The sequence below is a fragment of the Camelina sativa genome, chromosome 4 (assembly GCF_000633955.1).
Source record: "Camelina sativa cultivar DH55 chromosome 4, Cs, whole genome shotgun sequence".
Lineage (NCBI taxonomy): Eukaryota > Viridiplantae > Streptophyta > Magnoliopsida > Brassicales > Brassicaceae > Camelina > Camelina sativa.
In genome coordinates, this window is record NC_025688.1 from 2,689,946 (window position 1) to 2,716,664 (window position 26,719).

At 35.5% G+C, this 26,719-nt stretch overlaps 1 protein-coding gene across 1 annotated transcript; it reads left to right on the forward strand.

Annotated features, from left to right (window-relative positions):
• LOC104779635 (KH domain-containing protein At4g18375-like) lies at positions 16,806-19,375 on the forward strand. The gene is made up of 7 exons (XM_010504016.2): positions 16,806-16,935; positions 17,180-17,235; positions 17,353-17,849; positions 17,950-18,318; positions 18,394-18,648; positions 18,752-18,976; positions 19,076-19,375. Exons 2-7 carry the CDS (start codon positions 17,211-17,213, stop codon positions 19,109-19,111), a joined length of 1,407 nt encoding a protein of 468 aa, XP_010502318.1. The 5' UTR covers positions 16,806-16,935; positions 17,180-17,210; the 3' UTR covers positions 19,112-19,375.

Genomic DNA, 26,719 nt, shown 5'->3' on the forward strand with positions numbered 1-26,719 from the left:
CATAATATAAAGCATAAAATAAATCACGGAGGCAAGATATGATATCTCTTTCCTTAATTCAATAAATCGGCCGTAAGTGCTTTCGGACAATCACGATTTATGAATCCCAAGATACAACCGTTCACGAACTATTACAGTAGCACACCCGTAATAGAACTCAAGCGAACAGATCTACGTTATACTCTCGAGACTACTAAACTAAGAACTTACTTGAACTAAGCAAGGGAGAGGGAGAGAGATCTTCAGAAAAAGGAGTGCTTTGTGTTTTGTGTGTGAAAAATAATGAGAGGTTGTGCCTCTATATATAGTGGAAAGAGGGAGGTCTCAAGAAAATATTCAGTGAATATTCTCGGAGTACTGTCCCAGTTTGCTTGGAGTTCACACCATGTCTTTCCAAACAATTAAATGGGTCTAAAGCTTTCCAAAAAACACAAAAGCACAGGGCCTACGACCCGCGTCCACGCCCAGCCCGGCACGTCCCGCGTCCGTTCTCGGCCCGCCCAGCCCGGTTTGGTTCGGTTCGCGTGTGGGATTCTTCCCTCTTCCATCTACACACTTTTGAAACTAGAAGAGTGTGAAACTATATATATATGAGTGAAAAATCAGTCATATTTCCGATGTGGGATATTTCCCAAACCATCCCAAGTAGCTTACTTCACACTCTTATTTCTCATTCAAATCAACTCCGTTTTGGACGTATGATTATACCATCTTGTAGTACTCGTTACCAGCTTTCCATTGCATTATCAACCCGACAATTCTGATCAGCCATTTGGCCGGAATTTGGCCGGAAAGTCGCCGGAAAGTCACTGTCCCAAAACCTGCAATTTTTTGAAACTTCTTTCTGAAAATTCAGTTCCAACAATCCCCCACATGAATAGAAATAAGTCTAAACATATGACGACATAACTAACTCTATAGACTGACACTACTAGCTAGACTAGACAGACCTTCGAGAGTATATGCGAAAACTAACTGTATCTGAGTTGGTGGTGTTTTTCAACCTTGAACCGACTCATTGTTATACCTGTCGAGTTTACTCGGCCAGATGGTGAACATGATGTCTTGAACCATCCGGATTTGTATGTAAACTTAGACAGCAAACATTACACAGCTTCGTTTTCTCGTAGAACGAGGTTCTTTTTTGTGTTCATTGTAGCCTTGAACATGCCTGGTTAATCATCAGTGAAGTTGGAGAGTATACCCTCATTTATTCTCCTAGAAACGGCCCCATTTCACACTCACAAGGTGATTTTAATAGCTGCTTGTATTTAAAGAAATATCTTGTAATTATTTCAAATATTTTACAAAGCTACATTTCAAATCATTAAAAGCATATGCTTAACCTCTAACATACAGGAAGCACTTTACATCATTTCAGGAACTGGGAAAAGACAAAAGTCTCTTAGTGCTTGTAGCAGATTCAGCTTGATTTAGTTGTCCCTTTGAATCTAGGTCATGGGGTCTCCAATCTATGTAGGTGGGGTTACCATCAAACCTCCTCTTAAGTCGTAGGCTTTAAACTCATTCCTCTTGATGATTTTATAACTTGATCTCTCGCCAAACCTTTTGTTAATGGATCCTTTAGGTTTTCTTTCGTATGGATGTACTCAATCGTACCTACACCAGTTGAGATAAGTTGTCTAACAGTTTTATGTCTTCGTCTGATGTGACGAGATTTGCCATTGTAATGGGTATTCCTTGCCCTGCCCAAAGCCGATTGGCTATCACAATGTACACGTATTACAGGCACAGGATTCCCCCACATTGGGATGTCTTCCAAGAAATTACGAAGTGATTCAGCTTCNTGAAACTTCTTTCTGAAAATTCAGTTCCAACAATCCCCCACATGAATAGAAATAAGTCTAAACATATGACGACATAACTAACTCTATAGACTGACACTACTAGCTAGACTAGACAGACCTTCGAGAGTATATGCGAAAACTAACTGTATCTGAGTTGGTGGTGTTTTTCAACCTTGAACCGACTCATTGTTATACCTGTCGAGTTTACTCGGCCAGATGGTGAACATGATGTCTTGAACCATCCGGATTTGTATGTAAACTTAGACAGCAAACATTACACAGCTTCGTTTTCTCGTAGAACGAGGTTCTTTTTTGTGTTCATTGTAGCCTTGAACATGCCTGGTTAATCATCAGTGAAGTTGGAGAGTATACCCTCATTTATTCTCCTAGAAACGGCCCCATTTCACACTCACAAGGTGATTTTAATAGCTGCTTGTATTTAAAGAAATATCTTGTAATTATTTCAAATATTTTACAAAGCTACATTTCAAATCATTAAAAGCATATGCTTAACCTCTAACATACAGGAAGCACTTTACATCATTTCAGGAACTGGGAAAAGACAAAAGTCTCTTAGTGCTTGTAGCAGATTCAGCTTGATTTAGTTGTCCCTTTGAATCTAGGTCATGGGGTCTCCAATCTATGTAGGTGGGGTTACCATCAAACCTCCTCTTAAGTCGTAGGCTTTAAACTCATTCCTCTTGATGATTTTATAACTTGATCTCTCGCCAAACCTTTTGTTAATGGATCCTTTAGGTTTTCTTTCGTATGGATGTACTCAATCGTACCTACACCAGTTGAGATAAGTTGTCTAACAGTTTTATGTCTTCGTCTGATGTGACGAGATTTGCCATTGTAATGGGTATTCCTTGCCCTGCCCAAAGCCGATTGGCTATCACAATGTACACGTATTACAGGCACAGGATTCCCCCACATTGGGATGTCTTCCAAGAAATTACGAAGTGATTCAGCTTCCGACATAGCTATCTCCAAAGCTATGAATTCAGATTCCATAGTTGATTTAGCTGCCAGAGTTTGTTTGGAAGATTTCCAGGACACTGCTGCACCTTCAAGTGTAAAAACGTATCCACTCGTGGATTTGGAGTTTCTCGATTCTGCGATCCAGTTGGCATCACTATAACCTTCCAAAATCCTGGATTACTTCTATAGCGACTAAGTATATTTACAGAGTGCGCTAAATAGTTTGTCAAATACATTAGACTGCCAATTACCCTTGCATACTCCACATGTTGCACAAGTTCACCAGAATTTTTGGTCAAGTGAATTTGAGGATCCTCTAGAGTTTTTGCAGTCCCATTTGAGTAATGCTTGAATCGATCAAGCACTTTTTCAGCATAGTGGGTTTGAGACAAGAAAAGGCCCTCATCAGTTATGATGATTTTTATCCCCAAAATTACATATGCTAAACCCAAGTCCTTCATGTCAAAATGTCTTTTGAGCATGTTTTTCGTTTGAGTTATGATGTCTTTGTTGCTGCCGATGATAAGCATAACAAAATATACCCTGATGGAGTAGTTTTGTAATATATGCATTTGTCACATTCATTAATGCGAAAACCATTAGACATCATCATACTGTCAAACTTCTCATGCCACTGCTTAGGAGCCTGTTTGAATCCATATAAAGACTTTACAAGTTTACACACTTTGTGTTCTTGTCCTGGAATAACAAACCCTCAGGTTGTTTCATGTAGATTTCCTCTTCTAAATCTCCATGGAGGAAAGCAGTTTTTACATCCATTTGATGGATTTCAAGATTTCTCAAGGCTGCAATACCTATGAGCATCCTGATCGAAGATAGTCTTGTTACCGGTGAATAGGTATCAAAGAAATCTAAACCTTCTTTTTGCCGAAATCCTTGCACTACAAGCCTAGCCTTGTACCGCTCAATATCGCCATTGGGTTTTCGTTTTATCGTAAAAATCCATTTACACCCCAAAGGCTTAAATCCTTGTGGTAGATCTGCCATCTCATATGTATGATGTTGCATGATAGAGTCTATTTCGGTTTTGACAGCTTCCTTCCAATAAGGTGGATTAGGTGTAGACATAGCTTCTACCTATGTTCTAGGTAGATTTTCAACAAGAAATGCCATCATCAGAAAATCATCACCAAATGATTTACTTTTGCGAGCTCGTTTGCTCCGTCTAGGTTCAAGTTCTGTTTCTACAGTAGTATTACTCAAAGTATTGCCAGCTTCAGAGGTCGCTGCATCTCGTTGTTCACGAGTCCGTTTTTGAGTTTTCCTACAGGGGAAAATGTCTTTAAAAAATAAAGCATTTCTTGACTCCATAACTGTATTCACATGGATATCTCGAATATCTGATTCATGAACCAGAAATCGATATGCACTACTATTATGTGCATATCCGATGAAGATACAGTGTACGGTCTTTGGCCCAATTGTGACCTTTTTAGGAGGTGGTACAATCACTTTTGCTAGGCACCCCCACACTTTGAGGTATTTGTACGAAGGTACTGTACCTTTCCAAAGCTCATATGGTGATTTGCCAGTCACTTTATGCGGTATCCTGTTGAGGATGTAATTTGTGGTAAGCAAAGCTTCCCCCCCCCCCACATGTTCTAGGCTAATCCAGATTCCTGCAACAATGCATTCATCATCTCTTTCAGAGTTCGATTCTTTCGTTCCGCTACTCCGTTAGATTCTGGCGAGTAGGGAGCGGTTGTCTGATGTATAATGCCTTTTTCTCTATAAAATGCATTGAACGGCTCCGTATATTCTCCTCCTCAATCACTTCGAACTACTTTTATAGTTTTCTAAAGCTGATTTTCTACTTCGAGGGTGAACTCTTTAAATTTTTCCAGTGCTCCATTTTTGCTATGCAAGAGATATACATAGCAATATATATAAGTCTGTGTGAATTAAGCCTAGAGGTTCGGTTGTTCTTTCAACGTGTGGTGAGGGAGTTTTAGTGAGTTTGGCCTGTACGCACACTTCACATTTTTCTTGGTTAGTTTTGAATTTCTGAATCAAATTCAAGATTTGCATTTTTCGCATTGTTTTGTAATTGACATGTCCTAAACGTTCATGCCAAGTAGTATACGACTCAACCAAGTAAGCAATAGGGTTTTCTTTCATTTCAGCAACAGAAGCATAAGCTACTATTTTCAGATGGACTGTCGTTACAAACATCTTGATCAGTCCACCCTTAACAAAACCCTTTCCCAAATACATCCCATTTTTCTTAAGAACTAACTTATCAGCCTCAAAATTGATGGAAAAACCATGCTTGCTTAGGACTGTTCCAGAGATGAGATTCTTCCGCATGTCAGGTACGTGTTTCACGTTCTGCAAGGTGAGCTCACAATCAGAAGTTAGATTCATAACCACTTTGCCCTTACCTTCAATCTTGGAAACCGCCGTGTTGCCCATGAAAAGCTGCTCGTTTGACTTGTTCTTCTCGTAGGTGATGAACATGGTCCTATCAGTACATATATGTGTGGTAGCACCAGTGTCATAGAACCACTCCACTGGATTCCAGATATCAACCAAGTTACATTCCGTAACCACCGCAACCATGTCTTCTTCAGTTAGGTTTGCTTGCAACTTGAGATCTTTGGCTTTGCTTTTGCAAACATCAGCCTTGTGTCCAATCTTACCACAATGATGACACTTTCCTTTGAACTTCCTCTCAAGGTTGCTCTTCTTGAAGTTTGGTCCAGATGACACCTTCAACGGTTTATGAGGAATAGAGATCCCTATACCCTTGCCTTTAAACTTGGCCTTATGCTCAGCTACATGAACATCATGCCCCTGGCTTTGAGCATCCGAATGAGCTCCACAGTTGTTTTCCTCAACTCTCAACCGACGGATGAGATCATCAAGAGACATTGCCTTACGCTTGAAGTTAAGGTAATGCTTGAAATTCGACCAGCTTGGTGGTAGCTTCTCGATCAAGCAATTCGTCTTGAAGACATTGCAGATCGTCATCCCTTCCAACTCGATCTCCTAAAAGATGCGTTGAAGAGCGTCCACTTGTTCCATTATTGGTTTGGAATCCACCATCTTGAAGTTCAGAAACTTCGTAGTTGAGAACTTCTGCATCCCAGACTCATCAGTCTTGTACTTGGTTTCCAAAGCTTGCCACAATGCTTTTGAAGTCTTGTACATACTGTAGAGGTCATACAGATCATTGACCAAACGGTTCAGAATCTGACCTTTGCAACAATAGTCTCCTTGAGCCCAGCTATCCATACTGCCAACCACATACATGTCAGTGTCACCTTGTGGAAGCGTTGGTGGATCCTTTCTGAGGTACCTTTCCATGTTCATGCTGGCCAAGTAGTAGCGCATCTTGTTTTGCCACGTTTTGAACCCAGCTTTGCCATCAAACTTATCTGGCATCATCCCTTGGGAAGCCGAAGGTGGTATCCCCATGTGGGTTGATCCATTACCAAACAGATTTCGGCGCACGTTTTCCATACCCGAATCGGTAAGCTTCGTGTTTTCAAGTTCTTTAGCAAGGCGCTGAGCCAACTCCGCAAGAGTTTCAACAGGGGTTGCAGGAACCCTAGCACCGTCAACGTTGTTGGTGTTGTCTCGAGACATTTTTTTTGTTTCACAATAAACAGAACAGATATGATTAATATATTAATCAAACAATTCAAGTAATTAAATTACACTGAATTAGTTTTGCAAACTCGCTAACAAGCGTTCGCAGAAACTTGTTTCCCAAACTCACTCAATTAAGAGCGTTCGTGGAAACTAGAGAGAGTAAAGAAGAAATAATTAAAGTAAAAGCGTTCTTCAAAAACTTTCCGCGTAAGCACCGAAAGATGAAAGCAGAAACAGTTTTTAGAAGATTTTGAAATCGTTTTTAAAATAAAAAATTCGAAAAATTCTCAATCCGTTTAAAGCGATAAGCAGAAAGCGGATTTATTGAATTAAGACTGTTAGGAGTGCAAAAATCGAATTGAGAAAAGATGCGAATTATATTTAAATTAACGAAATCAGAAACGAATTACAACATCATAATATAAAGCATAAAATAAATCATGGAGGCAAGATCTGATATCTCTTTCCTTAATTCAATAAATCGGCCGTAAGTGCTTTCGGACAATCACGATTTATGAATCCCAGGATACAACCGATCACGAACTATTACAGTAGCACACCCGTAATAGAACTCGAGCGAACAGATCTACGTTATACTCTCGAGACTACTAAACTAAGAACTTACTTGAACTAAGCAAGGGAGAGGGAGAGAGATCTTCAGAGAAAAGAGTGCTTTGTGTTTTTGTGTGTGCCTCTATATATAGTGGCACGAGGGAGGTCTCAAGAAAATATTCAGTGAATATTCTCGGGGTACTGCCCAAGTTTGCTTGGAGTTCACACCATGTCTTTCCAAAAAATTAAATGGGTCTAAAACTTTCCAAAAACCTCAAAAGCCCAGGGCCTATGGCCAGCGTCCACGCCCAGCCCGGCCCGTCCCGCGTCCATGCCCGGCCCGCCCCGCGTCCATGCTCGGCCCAGCCCGGTTTGGTTCGGTTCGCGTGTGGGAATCTTTCCTCTTCCATCTACACACTTTTAAAACTAGAAGAGTGTGAAACTATATATATATATGAGTGAAAATCAGTCATATTTCCGATGTGGGATATTTCCCAAACCATCCCATGTAGCTTACTTCACACTCTTATTTCTCATTCAAATCAACTTTCCAAGCTTTCCATTGCACTATCAACCCGACAATTCTGATCAGCCATTTGGCTGGAATTTGGCCGGAAAGTCGCCGGAAAGTCACTGTCCCAAAACCTGCAATTTTCTAAAACTTCTTTCTGAAAATTCAGTTCCAACATGGCCAAAACATGCATTTTGATAATTAGTGATTGTATTGTCACTATGGTATAAATAACATGTAGATTTAAACATAAACGAAATGCATATACACTATTACAAAAAAGAAAAAATTAGCCGACACCTATTTCTAAGAGATGCCTACTATAATAAATGGGTAAAGCCAGTTTGTTAGTGTTTCTAATACATAGGTAAAGACACTTTCCAAGTAAATACATCCAATGGATCGGCCAGTGTATCAAAACTACAAGGTTCTCGATCTCTGTCAATGGAAAATTCGACATTTTTTTATGAAAACAAAAAACGGTTTTCGAGGTAGGATTTTTTCGGGCGATCTTCGCCATCTCTCTTCTCTTTTTTTTTTTCCCTGAACCGATGGCGACCACCATTGGTGAATCTTCTTCTGACATGGCCAAGAAAAAACGAAAACCTCCTCTTTCCACCATCCCACCTCCCCCTCCCCCCCTTTTACGCCAGAGTTCCAGATCCAGTGGATCTCTGCTTCCACTCCCTGAGAAAGTAGCAGATCCAACCCCACCAATGGGAGAAGTGATTCCTCCAACTTCGTCGGTGCCTGGATCTGACGAAAAACTTCCTCAAGTTATTTGGGCTGAGCGTACCTACGGCGGCACATCCACACTGAAAAATGTGGTTCACCTTTTCTCTTGGATTCAGGTGAGCTCTGCATCAAAATTCCAAAAAGGTTATAGAAGACAGCAAGCCTCTGTGGCAGAGCTTCGTTGTTGGTCAGTTCTACCGAAAAGCTCTCTCCTTTGGCAAGATCCGAGTCGAGCAGTGGTTAATCTTATCTGGAGTAAATGGCATCATGACATCTCTGTCACAAAGCTCGACACACCAAACACCTTCCTCTTCAAGATCCCCAATTCCTCCACTCGACAGAGGGTTCTTAAAGAAGGAATTTTGTCCATAGACGGCTCAACTATGTTTGTCGCTGAATGGACTCTGGGGGTTCAACCATCAAAACTGGCGTTGAAAATGGCTCATGTTTGGATTGAACTTCGCATGTGCCATACGAATTCTACAACCCATCGGCCCTGAGTCGTATTGCCAGTATCATGGGACATCAAATTTGCTTACACAAAGAAACATAGTCAATGACCAATTTTGAAGTTACAAAAGTGTTCACAAAAATCGATCTGCATAAACCTCTTCCCGAATTTGTTTGTGCCCAATTCAAATCAGGGGACACACGACGAGTAGCGGTCTCTTGCCCTCACCTCCCTCCCCATTTGTCCTCTGTGTGACGAGGCGGGACATTCGTCTAAGCATTGTACTAATGCTCCTCCATTATGTATATGCTGCAAGAAAGCTTACCATGCAGAATCTATCTACCCCTGGAGGACATACAAGGAGAAAGAAGTCATGCCTGATAAACTTCCTTAAGTCTCTGGACCCCCAGAGACAATCTCCAAAGCAAAGCAATGGGTCAGGAAAAGTTCAGATGAAGCTTCTTCGTCGAAGAGCCCACAGGTGAACCAAGAGACCAAAGTTCCTTCACATGTTGCTAATGAAGAAGTGTCGACCAATCAGAAATTAAACCCCTCTTCTGCTGCTTTGTGCCTTGATCGAGACAATGCCGTAGAGAGCCCAAAGGATAGAGGGGCAGAACTGCTCACAGTAATGGGAATTTGTCAAGGTCTTAACTAAAAGTTAGAAGAAGAAGATCAGGGCCAAGCTTAAGAAGGGCCAAATCCATGCGGGAAGGTTTTCCTTCCGCAACGAGTCTCTTTTTTGTTAGACTCTCTTTTGTGATGCTCATGTTTTGTTGGAATGTACGTGGGATCAATGATCCTGACAAGCAGCAGAATTTTGTTTCGTGGTATAAACAACATCGACCAGTTTTTGGTTGCCTTTTGGAGACTCATGTCTTAGAACACAACGCGAAGACCGTTATGAAGCGGATCCTGCCAGGTTGGAGTCTCATCCCAAATTATGAACACTCTCATCTAGGGAGAATTTTGGTGGTGTATAGTAAAGATGTGAGAGTAAATCTCTGCAAGAAGTCTCGCCAGCACATCACTTGCGGTATCTCTTGGCCAGAAAAAGAGATTAACTTCACAGTTTCTTTTGTATATGGAGCAAACCTAAGACACGAGCGAGTTTCTCTATGGAACGATCTCGTTGACATGGCAGCTAACATGCCATTGCGATCCTTCTCATGGCTAGTAACAGGTGACTTTAACCAGACTCTCCTTCCTGAGGAGCATTCCCGAAGAGACGACTACTCTGTCTACTTAGAGGGTGCCCGAGAGCTTCAACAATGTATGGATGCGTGTGGTCTCTTGGACATTCCCGCTCACGGCCCATCTTCACCTGGTGGAATCACCAGCAGAATACTCCTGTTGCAGAGAAGCTTGACAGAATGCTTGGCAACGAATTCTGGCTTCCTCAGTTCTCGAATTCCATTGCCACTTTCGAAGAACCTCTTTTCTCTGATCATGCTTCTTGATGCATCAGGTTCCAGGACAGAGGACCAAGGGTAATTCGGCATTTCCGTTTCAATCATCACTTAATGCAACATGAAAACTTCCTACACATTTTGCAAGAGTGCTGGAATTCAACCCAAGTGGCAGGTTCTCAGATGTATCAAATAAACCAAAAGCTTAAAAAGCTTAAAGGAAAGCTGTGAGAACTTAATAAGGAAGCATTTTCAGGGATAGAGAACAGAGTGAGAGGTGCTTTGGCAGACCTGAAAGCATCACAACTTAACCTCTTTAACTCTCCTTCTCAAGAGGTAGAAGTCGAAGAGCGTCAGGCATATCTATCTTGGCAGAAGCTGTCTGCAGCCGAATCAACTTTTTTTGCATCAAAATTCAGGTCTCAAATGGATCTCTGATGGTGACGAGAACAAAAGTATTTTCCACAAGAGTGTGGTTATCAAAAACGCTTTTAGTGGTATCAAGAGACTTCGCCTTTAAGACGGTACATTCATCATGGACAAACCATCGATAAAGAACGCATGTGTTGAGTTTTATACTTCCCTCTTTGGTGCTTCTAGAAATACCCCTTGCCTGACGACATGCATTTAGTCAATCCACCCTTTTAGGTGCTCAGAGACTCAGAGAACTGCTTTAAACAGAGTCTTCACTACCTCTGTAATAAAGGCAGAATTATTTGCCCTCCCTCAAGATAAAGTCCCGGGCCCTGATGGTTATATGGGTGAGTTCTTCAAGCACTATTGGGGTATTGTGGGTGAAGAAGTCACTCTTGCTGTTCGGAGTTTCTTTGTACACGGTAAGATGGAACCTAGCTGGATTTCAATAGCAGTATCCATGATCGCCAAGACGACGAATGCCAAAACAGTTGCTGAATACAGACCCATCTCGTGTTTGAATGCTATTTATAAGGTTATTTCAAAACTTCTGGCTAGAAGGCTCCAACATTTGCTTCCAGAGATGATTCAAGAGAACCATACTGCATTAATCAAAGACTGGCAGATAGTCGAAAATGTCCTCCTAGCATCCGAATTAGTGCAAGGATATAACAAAAGTGGGATTTCAAAAAGAGGTATGCTCAAGATTGATCTCCAAATAGCCTTTGATTATATCAAATGGAGGAGCTTCATCATAGACATCCTGACTGCAACACACTTTCCAAGTAAATACATCCAATGGATCAGCCAGTGTATCAAAACTACAAGGTTCTCGATCTCTGTCAATAGAGAGCTCTGTGGGTATTTCAAAGAAAAAAAGGGACTACGACAAGGAGACCCCCTCTCCCCCTACCTTTTTTTGATTGGCATGGACATCTTCTCTAGACTCCTCGACTTGAGATATCAAGCTGGCCAAATTGGTTACCACCCCAAAGCGTCGAACCCCAAAGTCACTCACGTTATCTTCGCGGACGCCGTAATGGTTTTTTCGACGGAGAATACTCGTCCTTGCAAGCTATTGTTGACCTCCTTGGGTACTTCTCAAGCATTTTGGGAATGGTTCTTAACAAAAATAAAATGGAACTCTACATAGCAGGTTCCGCTTTGGCTGATCAGAACAGATTCAACTCTTCATCCGGTTTCTCTGTGGGTATTATCCCGGTAAAATATCTAGGTCTCCCTCTACTCCCGAACCCTCTCACCAGATCTGACTGTGAACCCTTAATATAAAGAATCAGAAGGAAGTTTCAGTCCTGGCAGCATAAACACCTTTCTAATGCAGGATGGTTACAATTGCTAACCTCTGTGATTCAGAACATTTTCGTGTATTGGTGTGCAGCATTCATCCTACCAGCTAAGTGCATTAAAGACCTTGACAAGCTTTGCAGAAATTTTTTATGGTCGGGTGCAAGTGAAATCCCAAAGCAAGCAAAAGTGTCTTGGAGGACAGTGTGCTCTCCCAAATCAGAAGGCGGCCTTGGCCTAAAGGATCTTAGAGAATGGAATAAGGTATTTGGTCTCAAACTAATATGGAAGTTATTCTTGGCCTTAGGTTCTCTGTGGGTTGCCTGGTGTAGGAAAAACTAGGCCTGGGCGTTCGGATATCGGATCGGATTCGTTTCGAATATTTCAGATTTTGGATTTTTTGGATATTGGCTCTAACATCCATTAGGATATTTAAAAAATTCGGATCGGTTTAGGTTCGGATAATTCAAATTTCGGATCGGTTTGGATATATTGTCGATAACCAACATTAAACAAAATTTATTGGATAAGGTTTCATTCGGATATGTTTTAATACGATTGTATCCAAAAAACTATACTAACCGAGTATGTGAAAAAATAGAAATGAAACAAATAACAAATTTAAAGTTCAAACTAAGATAAAATTATACCAATACATAAAAGTGTGACGTACTAACATCCAAAGTGAGATATAAGACCGTGCCAATGATAAAAAATAAAAACCAAAGTAAACAATAACGTAGATATAAGAGTATATCTACGATTTGTGTATATTGTATATAGTTAGGTATCTATATCTATGATTCATATATATCTTATATAGTTATGTATACATTTATCTTTATAAAGTTGTTTCTTATATTATCGGTTATATTCGGATATCTATTGGATATTGGTTCGGATCGGATTTAATTCGATATCCAAAAGTAATGAAAACAAAAACCGATCGGTTATTTCCTCAATATCGGTTCGGTTTTTATCCGAATTTTTCGGTTCGGATTTTCGGATTTTATGCCCAAGCCTAGGAAAAACAAGCTGAGAAGGAGATGTTTTTGGAGGCTTTCAGCTTTAAGTAAGGGCTCCTCTTTCTGGAAACAACTTCTTAAGTTGAGAGACACTGCTAAAACTTTTCTCTCCTGCAAAATTGGTGATGGGAGAACCTTTTCCTTCTGGTTTGATAACTGGATTCCGTTTGGAGACTTTTTTACTTACCGAGGGAAGGATGGACACCAACGACTTGGTCTACCTCTAGATTCAACAGTGGCGAAAGCTCATTCAGGGGAAGGATGGATGTTCAGAGGAGCCCGTAGTGACAATGCAGAACAACTCTTTATCCATCTCGCTGAAACACAAATTTCAGAGGGAACACAAGACTCTTACTATTGGGCTAGACCGAACGAAGAAGCGCTACGACGGTTTAGCTTTGCCAAAACTTGGGAGCTCCTCAAGCCTCCAACCCCAGTGGTGCCCTGGTATAAGCAAGTTTGGTTTTCAAACTCAATACCTAAGCACTCATTCGTTACGTGGCTCTGCTGTCTTGACAGATTTCCTACATTATCAAGACTCTGAAATTGGGGAACACTAGAGGATGACACTTGCTTCCTTTGTGAGATTTATTTTGAAACCAAGGATCATCTCTTCTTACGCTGCCCCTATTCCCTACGACCTATGGAGATGGTGTCTTCATAAGCTTAACCTCCCTTTTATGGGATTCACTACATGGGATTCTTTTCTTAATTGGCTACGTTGCGCCAACAACGACGCAAAACTCAACACTCTTAAACTACTGGCTGCTCAGGCGGTGGTATACACTCTTTGGCAGGAGAGAAACACACACATATTCAATGGCATCCTTACTCCGGTCGAAGCTCTCTTCCCAAAGCTTGATAGAAGAATCCGCAACACATGCCTGGCTAGGAATCAGTCTCCGAAGTTCCAAGACCTGCTCATGATGTGGTTTCGCTCCCCTTAACTCTCTTCATTTCTTTTCTTATATATCATTTGGTTCTACGGAGTTTGTTCTCCCCAGATTTGATGTTGTTCTTGGCATCTTTTAAACTATCTATTTATGCGAAAATCTAAGATTAATACCATCTGAAATTTTATGAAAAAAACATGGCTAAAGCGAGAAGTATTGTATGTCGTGTAAAAGCTTGAACTTGTAAATGTCTCAACTCTCATCAAGTCTCAAATTTTTATATTATTTATGTTTTGTGCTTCAAGAAAACGTAATTCTAGTTATCCCTTCAGAGCTATAATCTTCAGAGTTATCCCTAATAATTTTTTTTCCGTTGGATACAAAATCGGCTTTATATTAAGTATTGTTTTACTATTTTAAATATTTGAATATTTTGTTCGTCGTTGGATACAAAATCGGCTAGCTATTGTATAGAATAGTATAAAGAAGCCCTGATTAATGTATAAAGATTTTAGACACATTTTCCATCTAATATATTCGAAATCCTAAAGTAAAATAAAATGTTACTTTTATAAAAAAGTATAATAAATTATTATAAAAAAAACATATAATTTGGAAACAAATAAAAATTCTGCAATATTGGTCCGTGGCCGTGAGTAGCCCACTGCCGACAGTAAATTTAGCAGGCTTCACTATACATATTTTATCAAACTGATTATCTTATCTCAAGAAAATAAAATTCAACAAGAATAAAAAGTAGCAACTGAACTGTGCTATCGTGAATTGTAATGACTAGCTGAATTGTAATTTATTGTATGCCTAACTTTATATTTATACATTCGATTTTCTTTTGTTTAACGCCTAACTATATAAAGTAAAAAAATTAACTGATTTATTTGTGAAGGATAAATATTTTTTTTCAGTACTCTAAAGTGGAAAAAAGCATTGAAATGGGATTTGAAGATACATACTTCAACGATCTTGGACTACTATGAAAAGGAAATTGTGCTTCCCTTCCTTGCTCCACTGTCAAGTGGTAAACCACTTACTAACTCTTGTTCATTGTGCCACTTACTTACTCTTGTTCTTGTTCACTTACTCTTGTTCATTGTGGAGAACATTCATTCCCTGCATTACACTGAATGGGTTCCACTCATCCACTTCTGCACAGGAATCACCACTGATTTTAATTTCCACTTCTTTACTCTACTCTGCTTTGGTGGTAGTTCTTTTTTGGTGGTAGTTCTTTTTTATGGTAGACTTCTTTAAATTGCTAGTAATCCGTGACCATTATTTCTTAGTTTTGCCATTACTCAACTTTCTCTCATATTTAATTGAAATGATTAGTTTAGGTCTTAATTATTAATTACTTTTTCCCCTTTATAATTTTAAAAACATTTATATAAAATGCCAGTCCCATGTTTTAAAAATTTGGTAATCGGTTATGTTGCTCCCAATTTGAAATCTAGCTGTTCTCCTCCCCACCTCCACCTATGTTCTTAATATATCGCAGTTTGAATTAAAGCTATGTAAAAACATGGATATGATAAAAATTTATCACTATCACACTAATAAATTCGATGAATTGTGTTTTATCGTTTGCTTTAAAAAAAAAAAACCTATCGGCTCAAATAATTTACAAAAAAAAAAGCAAATACCTTGTGTTTTATCATTGTAGTGTACGCCTAACTTTGATTAGTCAAATAAATTCTTTTGATGATGATAAATTAATTATTTGTTTTCTTTTTTTTGGCATCAAAAACCTTTTTGTTTATATTTTGTAATCTCATACATGATTTAGACGATAATTCAATACCATTTAAGCATTTATAATTGAAAAAACTAATTATTGTATGTTCATTCTGTATTATTTTTTTATTTCTTTTTAGCACTTTTGTGTGGATTGTAAGTTCATTTAGTTTTAATTTTTTTTATAACCATTAATTATTAATGCAATTGAGCCGCTGTAACTTAATTTTGAATCCATGTTCTCGAGATCTTCATCACCAGTTATCAGAAGTATATAACAATGTAACTTGTATAAACTAAATTTCTTGAGATGCATGTGTTTATAAAAAAATAATATTGTTTACAAGTTTTTTTTTCTTTTGAAACACCTTTATAAATATAATTTTCTCCCTCAAAAATATGATTTTTTTTGTATATTAATTTTTTTTGGTATCCCAAATTTACCACTTAATTGAAATATAAACTCTTGCAAAAAAAAATTTAAGTGTGAAATATGTGGTATGCTTAAACTAAAAACCTATTTATAATATTTGGATAATATGTGTTCTCAAAATCCCAATATATATTGGTACTCCATCAAGTCGAGTATAATAGATGAAAATAATCAAATTTAATATTTTAAAAACATAATAGCATGTACTTATTTGGTGCATAGACGTAGATTTAAGTAGAAATATGGGGATTTAACAATTTAAGGTACTTGAAATCAGAATGTGTACTCAAAACTGAAGCATTTGATATTTATTATATTATTATTTAAATCAAAAGATATGTTAAAAACTTAAAATCAATCTAGAAATGATAAAGGTTATCACTACAACTTTAAAAACTTGATTAATTTTTTTTTTATCACTTAGTCTAGAAAGAAAAAAACACTATAGGTTCAAATAATTTATAAAACAATATATAGATTATTCTTATATATGAAATATTATTTTAGTGTACTGGTAAAAATGTTTTCGTTAACTAGAATTTATTTACAATTTAATTTTGAAATATTGTGCTATTTTTAAAATTTTAGAGATGTTGTGCTATATTTGGAAAAATAACTTATTTTGGTGTTATTTTTGAGAATCTCCCTATTTTTATTGATATCGAATTATATCTGTTTATAATTGATCTACTATTGTTTAATTAATCATGTTCAATTTTTTTTTATTGATTGTTAACCACTTGTTTAGATGGTCAACTAATGACATTGTTTAACCGATATATTAAATTTTGAAATTAATATGGCTTAATTAAATAAATGCTACGTGCCGTCACGATGCAAGAAATATTGAAAAAGCCCACATACACTTGTTAGGCCTTTAGTAGTTTTCCTATAGAGCCCAAAGAGTCTCTTTTCTTCTCTCTCATTCAATTTACCCATTCTTTCAATTTCAAATTCCAAAAGCTAGTCAAAGACGGAGAGAGGCCGTTGCGTTTTCCGGCGAGACGACAGCTCCACGGACGGATTAACCGATCATCGATTGTTTCATTCTCCGGTGAGATTTTCCTGTTTTCGCCTTTCCGCTTCTTTTAGCAATGTTTAAGTGTACTATCATATCAAGTTTCGTCGATCGGTTGCGTGAGAATCTGATTTTGCGTATCGATCGTCGTCGATTAGGTTTCTTAAAATCTATCTATAGAGAAACGAAGTCGTCTTCTGAGTATTAAAAGTTTTTTTCTGTTGCTTATTTGAAACCTAATGTAAACCCTAATTTTTGTGTTACTTATTATGTTCTTCAGGTTTGTGATTTCGTGTATTTGTCTCACTAGGATGGCTTATTCGAGGAACGTTCATGGTAAGAGATCTGATTTAGTTATTTTTTTCTTCGAATTTTGATGTTATCGGAAACGGAGGAAGTAAGAGCTAAGAGCTTTTTTTTTTTTTTTTTAATTTCTTTCTGATGATGATACAGATGAGAATGGTGATGGATTCGAAGATACTGTGTATCGTTACTTGTGTCCTGTGAGAAAAGCAGGGAGCGTTATTGGTAAAGGTGGTGAGATTGCAAAGCAGATTAGGTTTGAGACGAAAGCAAACCTGAGGGTAAACCAGGCTTTACCTGGTTGTGACGAGCGTGTTGTTACTATATATTCTACAAGCGAGGAGACTAATCGTATTGATGATGATGATGAGGATTTTGTTTGTCCTGCTTTTGACGCTCTTTTCAAGGTTCATGATATGATTGTGGGGCAAGAACTTAGCAATGATGATTATGATTATGATGACGATGAGTATAAAACTGTTGTTACTGCAAGGATGCTTGTGCCTTCGGATCAAATTGGTTGCCTTATTGGAAAAGGTGGACAAGTTATCCAAAATCTGCGTAATGAAACTAATGCTCAAATTCGTGTTATAAGTGATAATCTGCCTATTTGTGCGTTGGCTTTGAGTCATGATGAGCTTCTTCAGGTACTGTCATAAAAGTCTTTCAAGAAAATTTATCGAGCTTAGAGTTACTGTGGTTGTGTTTCTGATATATACCTTATGAATGTTGTTGGTTGAATTTCAGATAACTGGAAATCCCTCTGCTGTTAGAGAAGCTCTTTACCAAGTTGCCTCTCTGCTTTATGAGAATCCGTCGCAATTTCAGAACTACTTTCTCTCTTCCCCTAGTACCCCGCAGCATCAACACGGTGGAATTCTAATGAGTCCTGCACTAACAAGCTCTCGCAAAAATTACTCTGCGCCAAGAGATGTTTCCGATGAAAGAGTGTTTTCTATCTGCTTCATATGTCCAGCTGAAAATGTCGGAGGTGTAATAGGAAAAGGCGGCTGTTTCATTAATCAGATTAGGCAAGAATCTGGTGCGAGCATCAAAGTTGATACCTCCGAAACTGGTGAAGATGATGATTGCGTTATATACATATCATCAAAAGAGGTAACCTTTTCTTCTTACTGAAAGTCTCATTTTCAATATGTGAAATGTTGAACCGAGTTTATATATGTATAACAGTTCTTCGAAGATCAATCCCCAACCGTGATTGCAGCCTTACGCTTACAAACACGATGCAGTGAGAAAGTGGGGAAAGATTCAAGTGATTCTGCAATCACCACTCGTGTACTTGTTCCTAGTTCTCAAGTAGGGTGTCTCATTGGAAAAGGCGGAGCTCTTATATCTGAGATGAGGAGTGTCACAAAAGCAAATATCCGCATTTTTCAAGGCGAAGATGTACCAACAATTGCTCGTGAGGACGAGGAGATGGTCCAGGTTATAAAAATCTTGACACTTTATTATTGCTTAATGCTTCCCAGTTTTGTTTGTTTTAAAAGAGGCTTATCTGAAAACCATGTTTTTCTTTCTTGTGGTTTAGATAACAGGAAGTTTTGATGCAGCAATCAAAGCTCTTACTCAAGTGATGTTGCGATTAAGAGCCAATGTATTTGACATGGATCATGGTCTTGTCCTGCTTCCAACTTTCTTTCCTTATATTTCTCAAACAACAGAGACTTCGAGCAAGCCTAAGCACAAAACACGCGAGAACCATTCTCATGGCTCCATGGAAACTGCTAGAAAGGAAGACTACAGTAGTCAAATGGTATGATTCTCATAAAGTTCTTATGATTCTGGTTACCAAAATTACTTGCATAGAGATTCAGTTTTGATGATCTCTTTTTTTTTTTTGCTTCTGTTGCAGAACTTAAATTCCCCAAGAAGAAAGCGAGTTTACTGATCACCAAACAATCGTAAAAGGGTATCGTTCTATTATGTTGAAAACACTTATAGTGTTAAAAACACACTTGGGCGTTTTTTTGGAATCCAAGGAAAAAAAAGAGGATTTTGGGTTTGTTTTGAGTCTCAAGAAATCTATAAATGCCGGAAGTTCTTGAACGAATGACAAGTTTTTTTTTGTAATCTTCATTAAAGATTTAGCACGAGAGTTTCTTTAACTTTTGACTCCCTCTTGAGTATAATTGAATAACTTCTTAATCATGAAGTGGTTCCAAAAGCATTGTTTTGAACTCCGACGCGTCTTTGCTGCGCATTACGTTCTACTTAGGGGTCAACCAATTGTTCTTCTAATGGTATGATAGTCTATGATTCGTTAAAAATTATAGTTGAATTTCATATATCTCTAATCCTCAAGGACCAAAAACTAGATGAAAGTGTGGAAGGAGTCAGACACAATCGGCTCCCATCTTTTCTTTCCGTTTACCGCCATCCCCAAGTAAATTTTTGGTTTCGTCATCTGATTGTTATGCATAAGGATGAGAGCAAATATTTTCAACGAAGATAGTAAAAAAGGTGAAACTTTTCCGTTGTCATTATTTGTGTTTCTAAAAGATGCAACAACTCTAAGCTCATGAAAAAAGAAAAACATATAGAAAAATTAACGTACAAATCAATGTTAGAATGACTTATTTACATTGTTTTATAGAAATTATTTGTTTCTTAAACAAAGACGTCAAACATTTCCTACAGAAATCGTATTCACTGAAACAAGATTTATCTTGTGTTTTTTTTTTAATATGAATATAATCTATCAAGAACATATATGTAGGCCAAGTTTATATATACATGCATATATGTATATGTATAAAATCTTCCACATTAATATGTTTTCTATTTGACTAATTTTTTAGTCCATTTGACTCTTAAATAATGTTTTTTCCCATTTGACTAAATTTTAGTCCAAAATTTTCGACTCCGAATTTTCCAATCATATTAGTCTAAATTTTGACTATTATTTTTACTCTAAAATCGTCCACATTAATATGTTTTATATATATAAATGACTTTATATTGAATTTATTTAAATATGTATCGTAAATAATTTATTAAAAAAATCTTCCGCATTAATATGTTTTTCACATTTGCCATGTGTGTATTCTTTTAGTTATAAAAATGAATATAAAAAACTTCCACATCATGTAATATGTTTCCCTTAATTATTCTGAAGTTTTTGACTCTAAAACTTATAATTTTATTTTTCATTAGGAGCTGTGTGTGTGCATTTCAAATTATTTATATATATTTTTGGTGCGAAGTGAGGAAACAAAGTCTCTCCTATTTATTAAGAATATAACTCCAACTCTACTCTATTTTAGAGTCAAAAATCTATTATAGAGTAACATTTGCTCCAGTAATATAGAGTAAGACTATTTTCAATGGTTTTCCTTATTTTTATCTCTAAAATAAATAAATTTTATAATAAAGGTGAGTTTTACTCCAACACACCTCTATTATCAACTCTAAAATAAAGATTACTATTCTTTCTATATATATATATATATATATAAACTCTATTTTTTTCCTCTATAAATAGAGAAAAATATAGCAATCTCTATTTTAGAGATGACAATAGAGGTGAGTTGGAGCAAATTTGCCTCTAAAAACTATTGATGGGTTGGAAATGCTCTAACTCTATTTTCAACTATATTTTTCTTACACTAACTCTATTTTAAAATAAAAAATAGAGTAATACAATGGAAAAAAACTATGCGTTATTTTAGAATTATTCTATTTTAAAGTAAAAAATAGAGATATATATGCAGATCACATGATCTAAGTCTCTTATCTTTGAATATAAGTCCATTGGGAATTGTGTTTGCATTTTAAATTATTTTATAAATATAAGTCTCTTATCTTTGATTTATTGAAAATATCTTTACCATAAGTAATTAACTAAGAATGTGTTGGACACGTGGGTATACTAACACTAAAATAATAATAATTCTTTGTAAAATTTAATCAAATATAAATTTGTTAAAGATTAAAACCAACAATTAAGTGACAAGTGGCTTATAGTTTCTTGTTAAGAACCGATGAACTCTTCTTTGATAACTCCTCAATCTTATCAACATTTTCTCCTTTCATATCATCGACTTAACAGCTAACTCTAACATACATATTCTCAAATATTTTCTAAGTAAAGTGCCTTACAATCTCACCGAATAGCTTCCAATTAAAGTATTTCTTGGAACAAAGCATCAACTTCTAGAGTCCTTCTGAAACCAACGAATATTTCAATCAAACTAATGTAGGTTCCACTTGTTCTACATCAATGGTCACTCCAGTGATTGTACACAGCGATAATGATAGTTCATTTGTAGCTGTTTGAAACGAAACTGAGTGGTTAGGGCAGTCATTGCCAACACATTGTGGGTATTTGGAACTAGAAGCAACAGAGATTCTTGTTGGAGATGGAGAAACTGAAACTCGGGGAGTGAGAGTTCCTATACATTCCTTCTCCCTCTGTGATATATTTTATGAAGCGGAGAATCCTTCAAAAAAGAAACCAACAAGATAATTATTGCAAAATGTGTGTTTATTTTGCAATAATTGTCTTGCTTTCCTCTCTGGAGTACATTCAGATGCATACATTTCCCTGAATATATTTGGAACCTCTGCAGCCAGAAATTTAAACCCTCAGTATTAAAAACATAAGACTTATATTTTTTGTATTTTATTCTTTAAATTATTTGGGAGCTTTGGGTTTACAAAATTAGAATTGGATCTATTTTTTAATTTACTGATTGATATATTATTTTTATTTTACGTTTCTTTATGCAATAAACTTAGTTTTTGTTAAAATATAAAATAACTCACAAAATCAAAATCAAACCAAACCGATGTGCATATGATTTTGTTTCTTTATAAAAATGATAACCATAAATCATAATAACCAAATCGAAATATATATAATTTCTAAAAGATTTCAATTTATGTAAAACCGAAAATCGTAAAGCGAACCAAAATCAAACGTAGTAACCGTACACCACCCATCTCCTAATTATCTAACTTGGAGAGTCTAAAAATTTATTTAATTGTATGTTTTCGTTTTTCACTAATGATTGTGTGTTATTCTCTTTCCACAAAAACCCAGAGGTTGTTAGATCAAGTAAACTAAAGATTCTCCCTATAATAACATAGAATTATTTGTAAAGAACAAAAGTAGACAATTAAATAGGTATTCCAAATATTCATCAAAAACTAAAAAAAAACATTGGGGTTTACAGATTTTAACCAAACTAAACATAAACCATTCGATTTATAAATATGAAAACCAAATAGCTTTTTAGACTAAACTATAACCAAACTATTTATTTTGGTTTGGTGTGGTTTGCTTTTTTGGGTTAATTTCAAAAGACATGTTGCATCAAAATAACCAAAAAATTATGATAATCTGATTCAAGGAAAAATCAAGAAAAATATGAGTAAAACATAAGCAAAATCTAAGCAACCATTTATTTCAATGACTCGAAGTCAGAGTTATATGTACAAATTTAAATAACCAAAACAAAAATAGAAGAATATTAATCACAAACTACACATACTTTTGTGTGTCAATTTTTTTAAGAATTGTTGAGGTGCTCCAAATTTTAATGTTGTATTGCCTTGTGTTTTTATAATGTTGTAGTTTTGTCCTCTTATCACATTCAAGGAGCCTGCAAAGTCATATTTTCGTTTTGATTAGGCTATACCATATTCAAATCTTTCAAACACAATCACACTCACACTCACAGTTGTATTATATTTTGCCCACCCAATCTGTTGGTGATCAAGATCATAAACCACCATTTTGTCTAAGAGCCAAGCAAAGCAAAGCAAAATCAGGCAAGAACTTTATTAATATGCACTTTCTTCACTTTCATTTGATCAAGATACAAAATAGGTCATTACTGCTGAACTCATAATTAATTGTTACACGACAACTTGTCACGTGCTGGAAAGCAATGCAATATTGCATTTACTAACTGAGGATATCAACAAATAAACAGATATAAACAGGTATTTGGTTTGGTTTTCACCTAAAACCATTACACCTCCATTGTCTTTATCTCCATTGAGAGTCTGAGACAGAGCGAGAATACTCCCAAAACTGTAAAACTACAAATAATCTCCCCCTTCCAGCGTTCCCTAAACCAACAATGTCATGTATTGTTGTCTCAGGCAACAATATCGATCCAGGCTATCGAAAGATGATAGATTTTATACTAAATACTAGATAGTTACCGTGCTGTACAACATAGGAAATGCTTGCGTAAATTTTGCTGTAACTTTTTAGCTATAAAATAATAGTTAAAGTTTTATTTGATCTACTCGATACATTTTATAATTTTTTTTTCATTTGATTTCCTTAGTTTCATATTCTGATTTCAACACATCTTCGATACATGATACAATGTTCATATCCGTGAATAAAATCCAGAAATAAAACAAAATCCATATTGAACTGGTTGTGTTTAGAAATCTTGATTTAACTTTTTGATTTTTTTAGTTGTATATACTATATTGAATAAAATATAACATTTGTGATTTCTTAGATTTAAATAAGATTTCACTGCGTTGATATGCATTGCAAAAAAATTATTTAATAAATTAAATATACTTATATATTTTTAAAATATAAGAAATGTTGTATCTTAGTTTTAAAATATATATATCATTATTAAATATTTAGGGATATATTAAATCGTAGTTTTATAACTATTCTAAATAATTTGTTATTGTTTCCTAAGATTTTGAAACAATAAATGGTATGCTAATAATTTTTAAAATATTGTTTTCTTATATCATGTTTCAAAAATATAGGCTTTTGTTTGGTTAGTTACTAGATTTATTAAAATGCATTGACATTTTTTTGTAACATACCAAATGATAATAGGGTTAAACTTCTAACAATATTGCTTAAATAAGTATATAGAGATTTTTGCAGTTAATCTCAAATCATGGGTTATTGACTCTATTATGGTAAGGATGCATAATTATTTTTTACATAACTACTGAATTTGAACTATAATATTATTTTTTACACAACATTGACGTGCTTTTGTTTACAGGAAAATGATGATCAACGTGTCTTTGAAAAGGTAAACCTTTTCACTTAGTAGTCAAACATAATGGAATTGAACTCTAATTGATCCTTTCGATTCTTGATATGTTTTTTTACTCTCATAGATTGACCAGAAGGTAAAATGTCTATATTATTATTTAGATGTACTTAATTTATGAGAATTAAATTATGTAACTGGTTTTGCTCATCTCATATTCATTTGGAAACAGGTGGTGTTTTGTTGGAGTGATAATTCTGATCTATTTGTGTCTTATAGACAAAGAGCACGTGAGAACAAATTAATATATCTTTTATGATATGAAATTAAAAACATTTGATAACTTGTAACAATTGTTCTTTAATTCATTCTTGCAGATGAATGTTGCGCAGTGGTTCTTTTCAGAGCTCAACTTGCTGCTCATAAGCTCTCTGGTTCAGAGAGTGATCTTACTATTGACAAGTTGTTGAAGGGGGTTTATAGGCGTTATCTCTTCACAGGACAAGGCATTGACAATATGAAGAATGCCAAACCATTCTTATTGTCATATGTCAAAGACATGGAGTTTCATCACCGACCTAAGAGTGGTAGTGAAGAAGATTCTTTTAAGTTTGAGGAGGAAACAATTTCTTTAACAAGGAAAGTTCCCGTTGCCATAACTATTAACTATCTTCCTAGTTTCCATGAGTGGGACGGCAAAGTAAGTTAATTTCATAATTTGATTATATAATTCCATTTTGCACTTAATTTCATAATTATATTAATTTGGAAATGATTTCTTATTTCATGAGATTTATTGTCCTTCAGATATTGATTTGCTGAGGAATGTTTTGGAAAAGTATCCTTGTCATGGCTTGATTATATCCGGTTGTGGCTATTATTTTGAGAAAAAATATTATATTTTAAGTTGCAAGATTCGTTTGGAAAAGGATGGGGAGATGGTGGTTTCATCAGGATGACTCATCATATTCCCATCATTAAACAAGTCTTTGAATTCACGGTACATATAATTTAAGAGCTGTTATTAGATAAATGATTTTAAATCCATATAAAATTGTAAATTATGAAAATCAAAACATATAGATTTTGAAATAACATGTTTTATCCTTGGATTTGAATCCATCTATTTTACACTTTTAAATCCATTCAAATCTATTTAAAACATAATGTAGATTTTCAAATCCAAAAACAAATCATTAAATGAAGAATATGATATTTTAACAAGTATTTATAAATCATAGAACCAATAACACATAATTTTGATAAATATTTAAAATCAATGATTGAATAACACATGATTTTTGTTTGGATTTCCAAATTAATTAAAATCATAGAACCAATAACTCGCTCTTAGATAAATCTTTCCTTTTCTTTTAAACTAAATGTAAATTCACATTGATTCTTACTGTGTTGAGCTAATCTTGTACATTGCTCACACAAAAACAAAATGATACTTAGTGTGTCTTTATTCCGTTATAAATATGAAATGATGTGAAGCCAATGTTTTCAACTTTTCACTAGCTGTAAGTTTTAAAACTAATGTTTGTATAGGCCGAGTAGATATATTTTAATCTCTTTCTCTAATTAGTGACTATTATTGTAAGGAATATAATTTATCTACGTATTCTTCTAAGTATTCTAATAAGTAATGACAATATTATTCAAAGGGACAAGTGTTGAAAAAGCAGGAAATATATGTATATATACAAACTAATTTAAAATATAAAAATTAATTATATCCTCTAGATTACCAATTCAAAACTTAATTGCGAGTTTATGATCAAATTAAATTCTGTAACTCATACTCTAACTTTCAGCCAATTGTCTAATTGTATGATATACATATAGTTAAATGTCATGAATTTTAATCCAAAAGTACCAAAACTAGATGAAAGAGTCTGACACAATCGGCTCCCATCTTTTCTTTCCGTTTACCATCCCTAAGTCAAATTTTGGTTTAGTCATTTGATTGATATCTATATTATCATATTTTGTAAAACTTACTATAATATAGAAAAATAATAACTCAAACTGTATATAATATATTATTTTTATATTGACTAAATATGGAAAACAATAATACAAAAGTATATAAAATCCTAAACTAATAATATAATAGTTTAGTTTACTAACAATCCAAAATTCTTTTGTTTAATTGAATAATATAAAACTTTTCATGACTTTATAAAACTCTTAACTAATAATACTAAATTTATGAAAACTTTAGATCAATTTTTACAAATCCTCAACTACTAACACCAAATTTTAACAGAATTTTAAAAATTCTTGATTGAATAATAACATATATTCTATATAATATTTTATTTAAATCACAAACCAATAAAATCCTTTCTTCTATAGCTTGGCAACAAAAGGTATTTTACAAGAAAATGGGCCACCGTCACAAGCCGAGACAAAATAAATAGCCCATGAAAGCCCATCTAAAACCAGGCTACTAATATATATATAAACAAAAGTCAGTCTAGGGGTTTTCATCTCCCCTATTA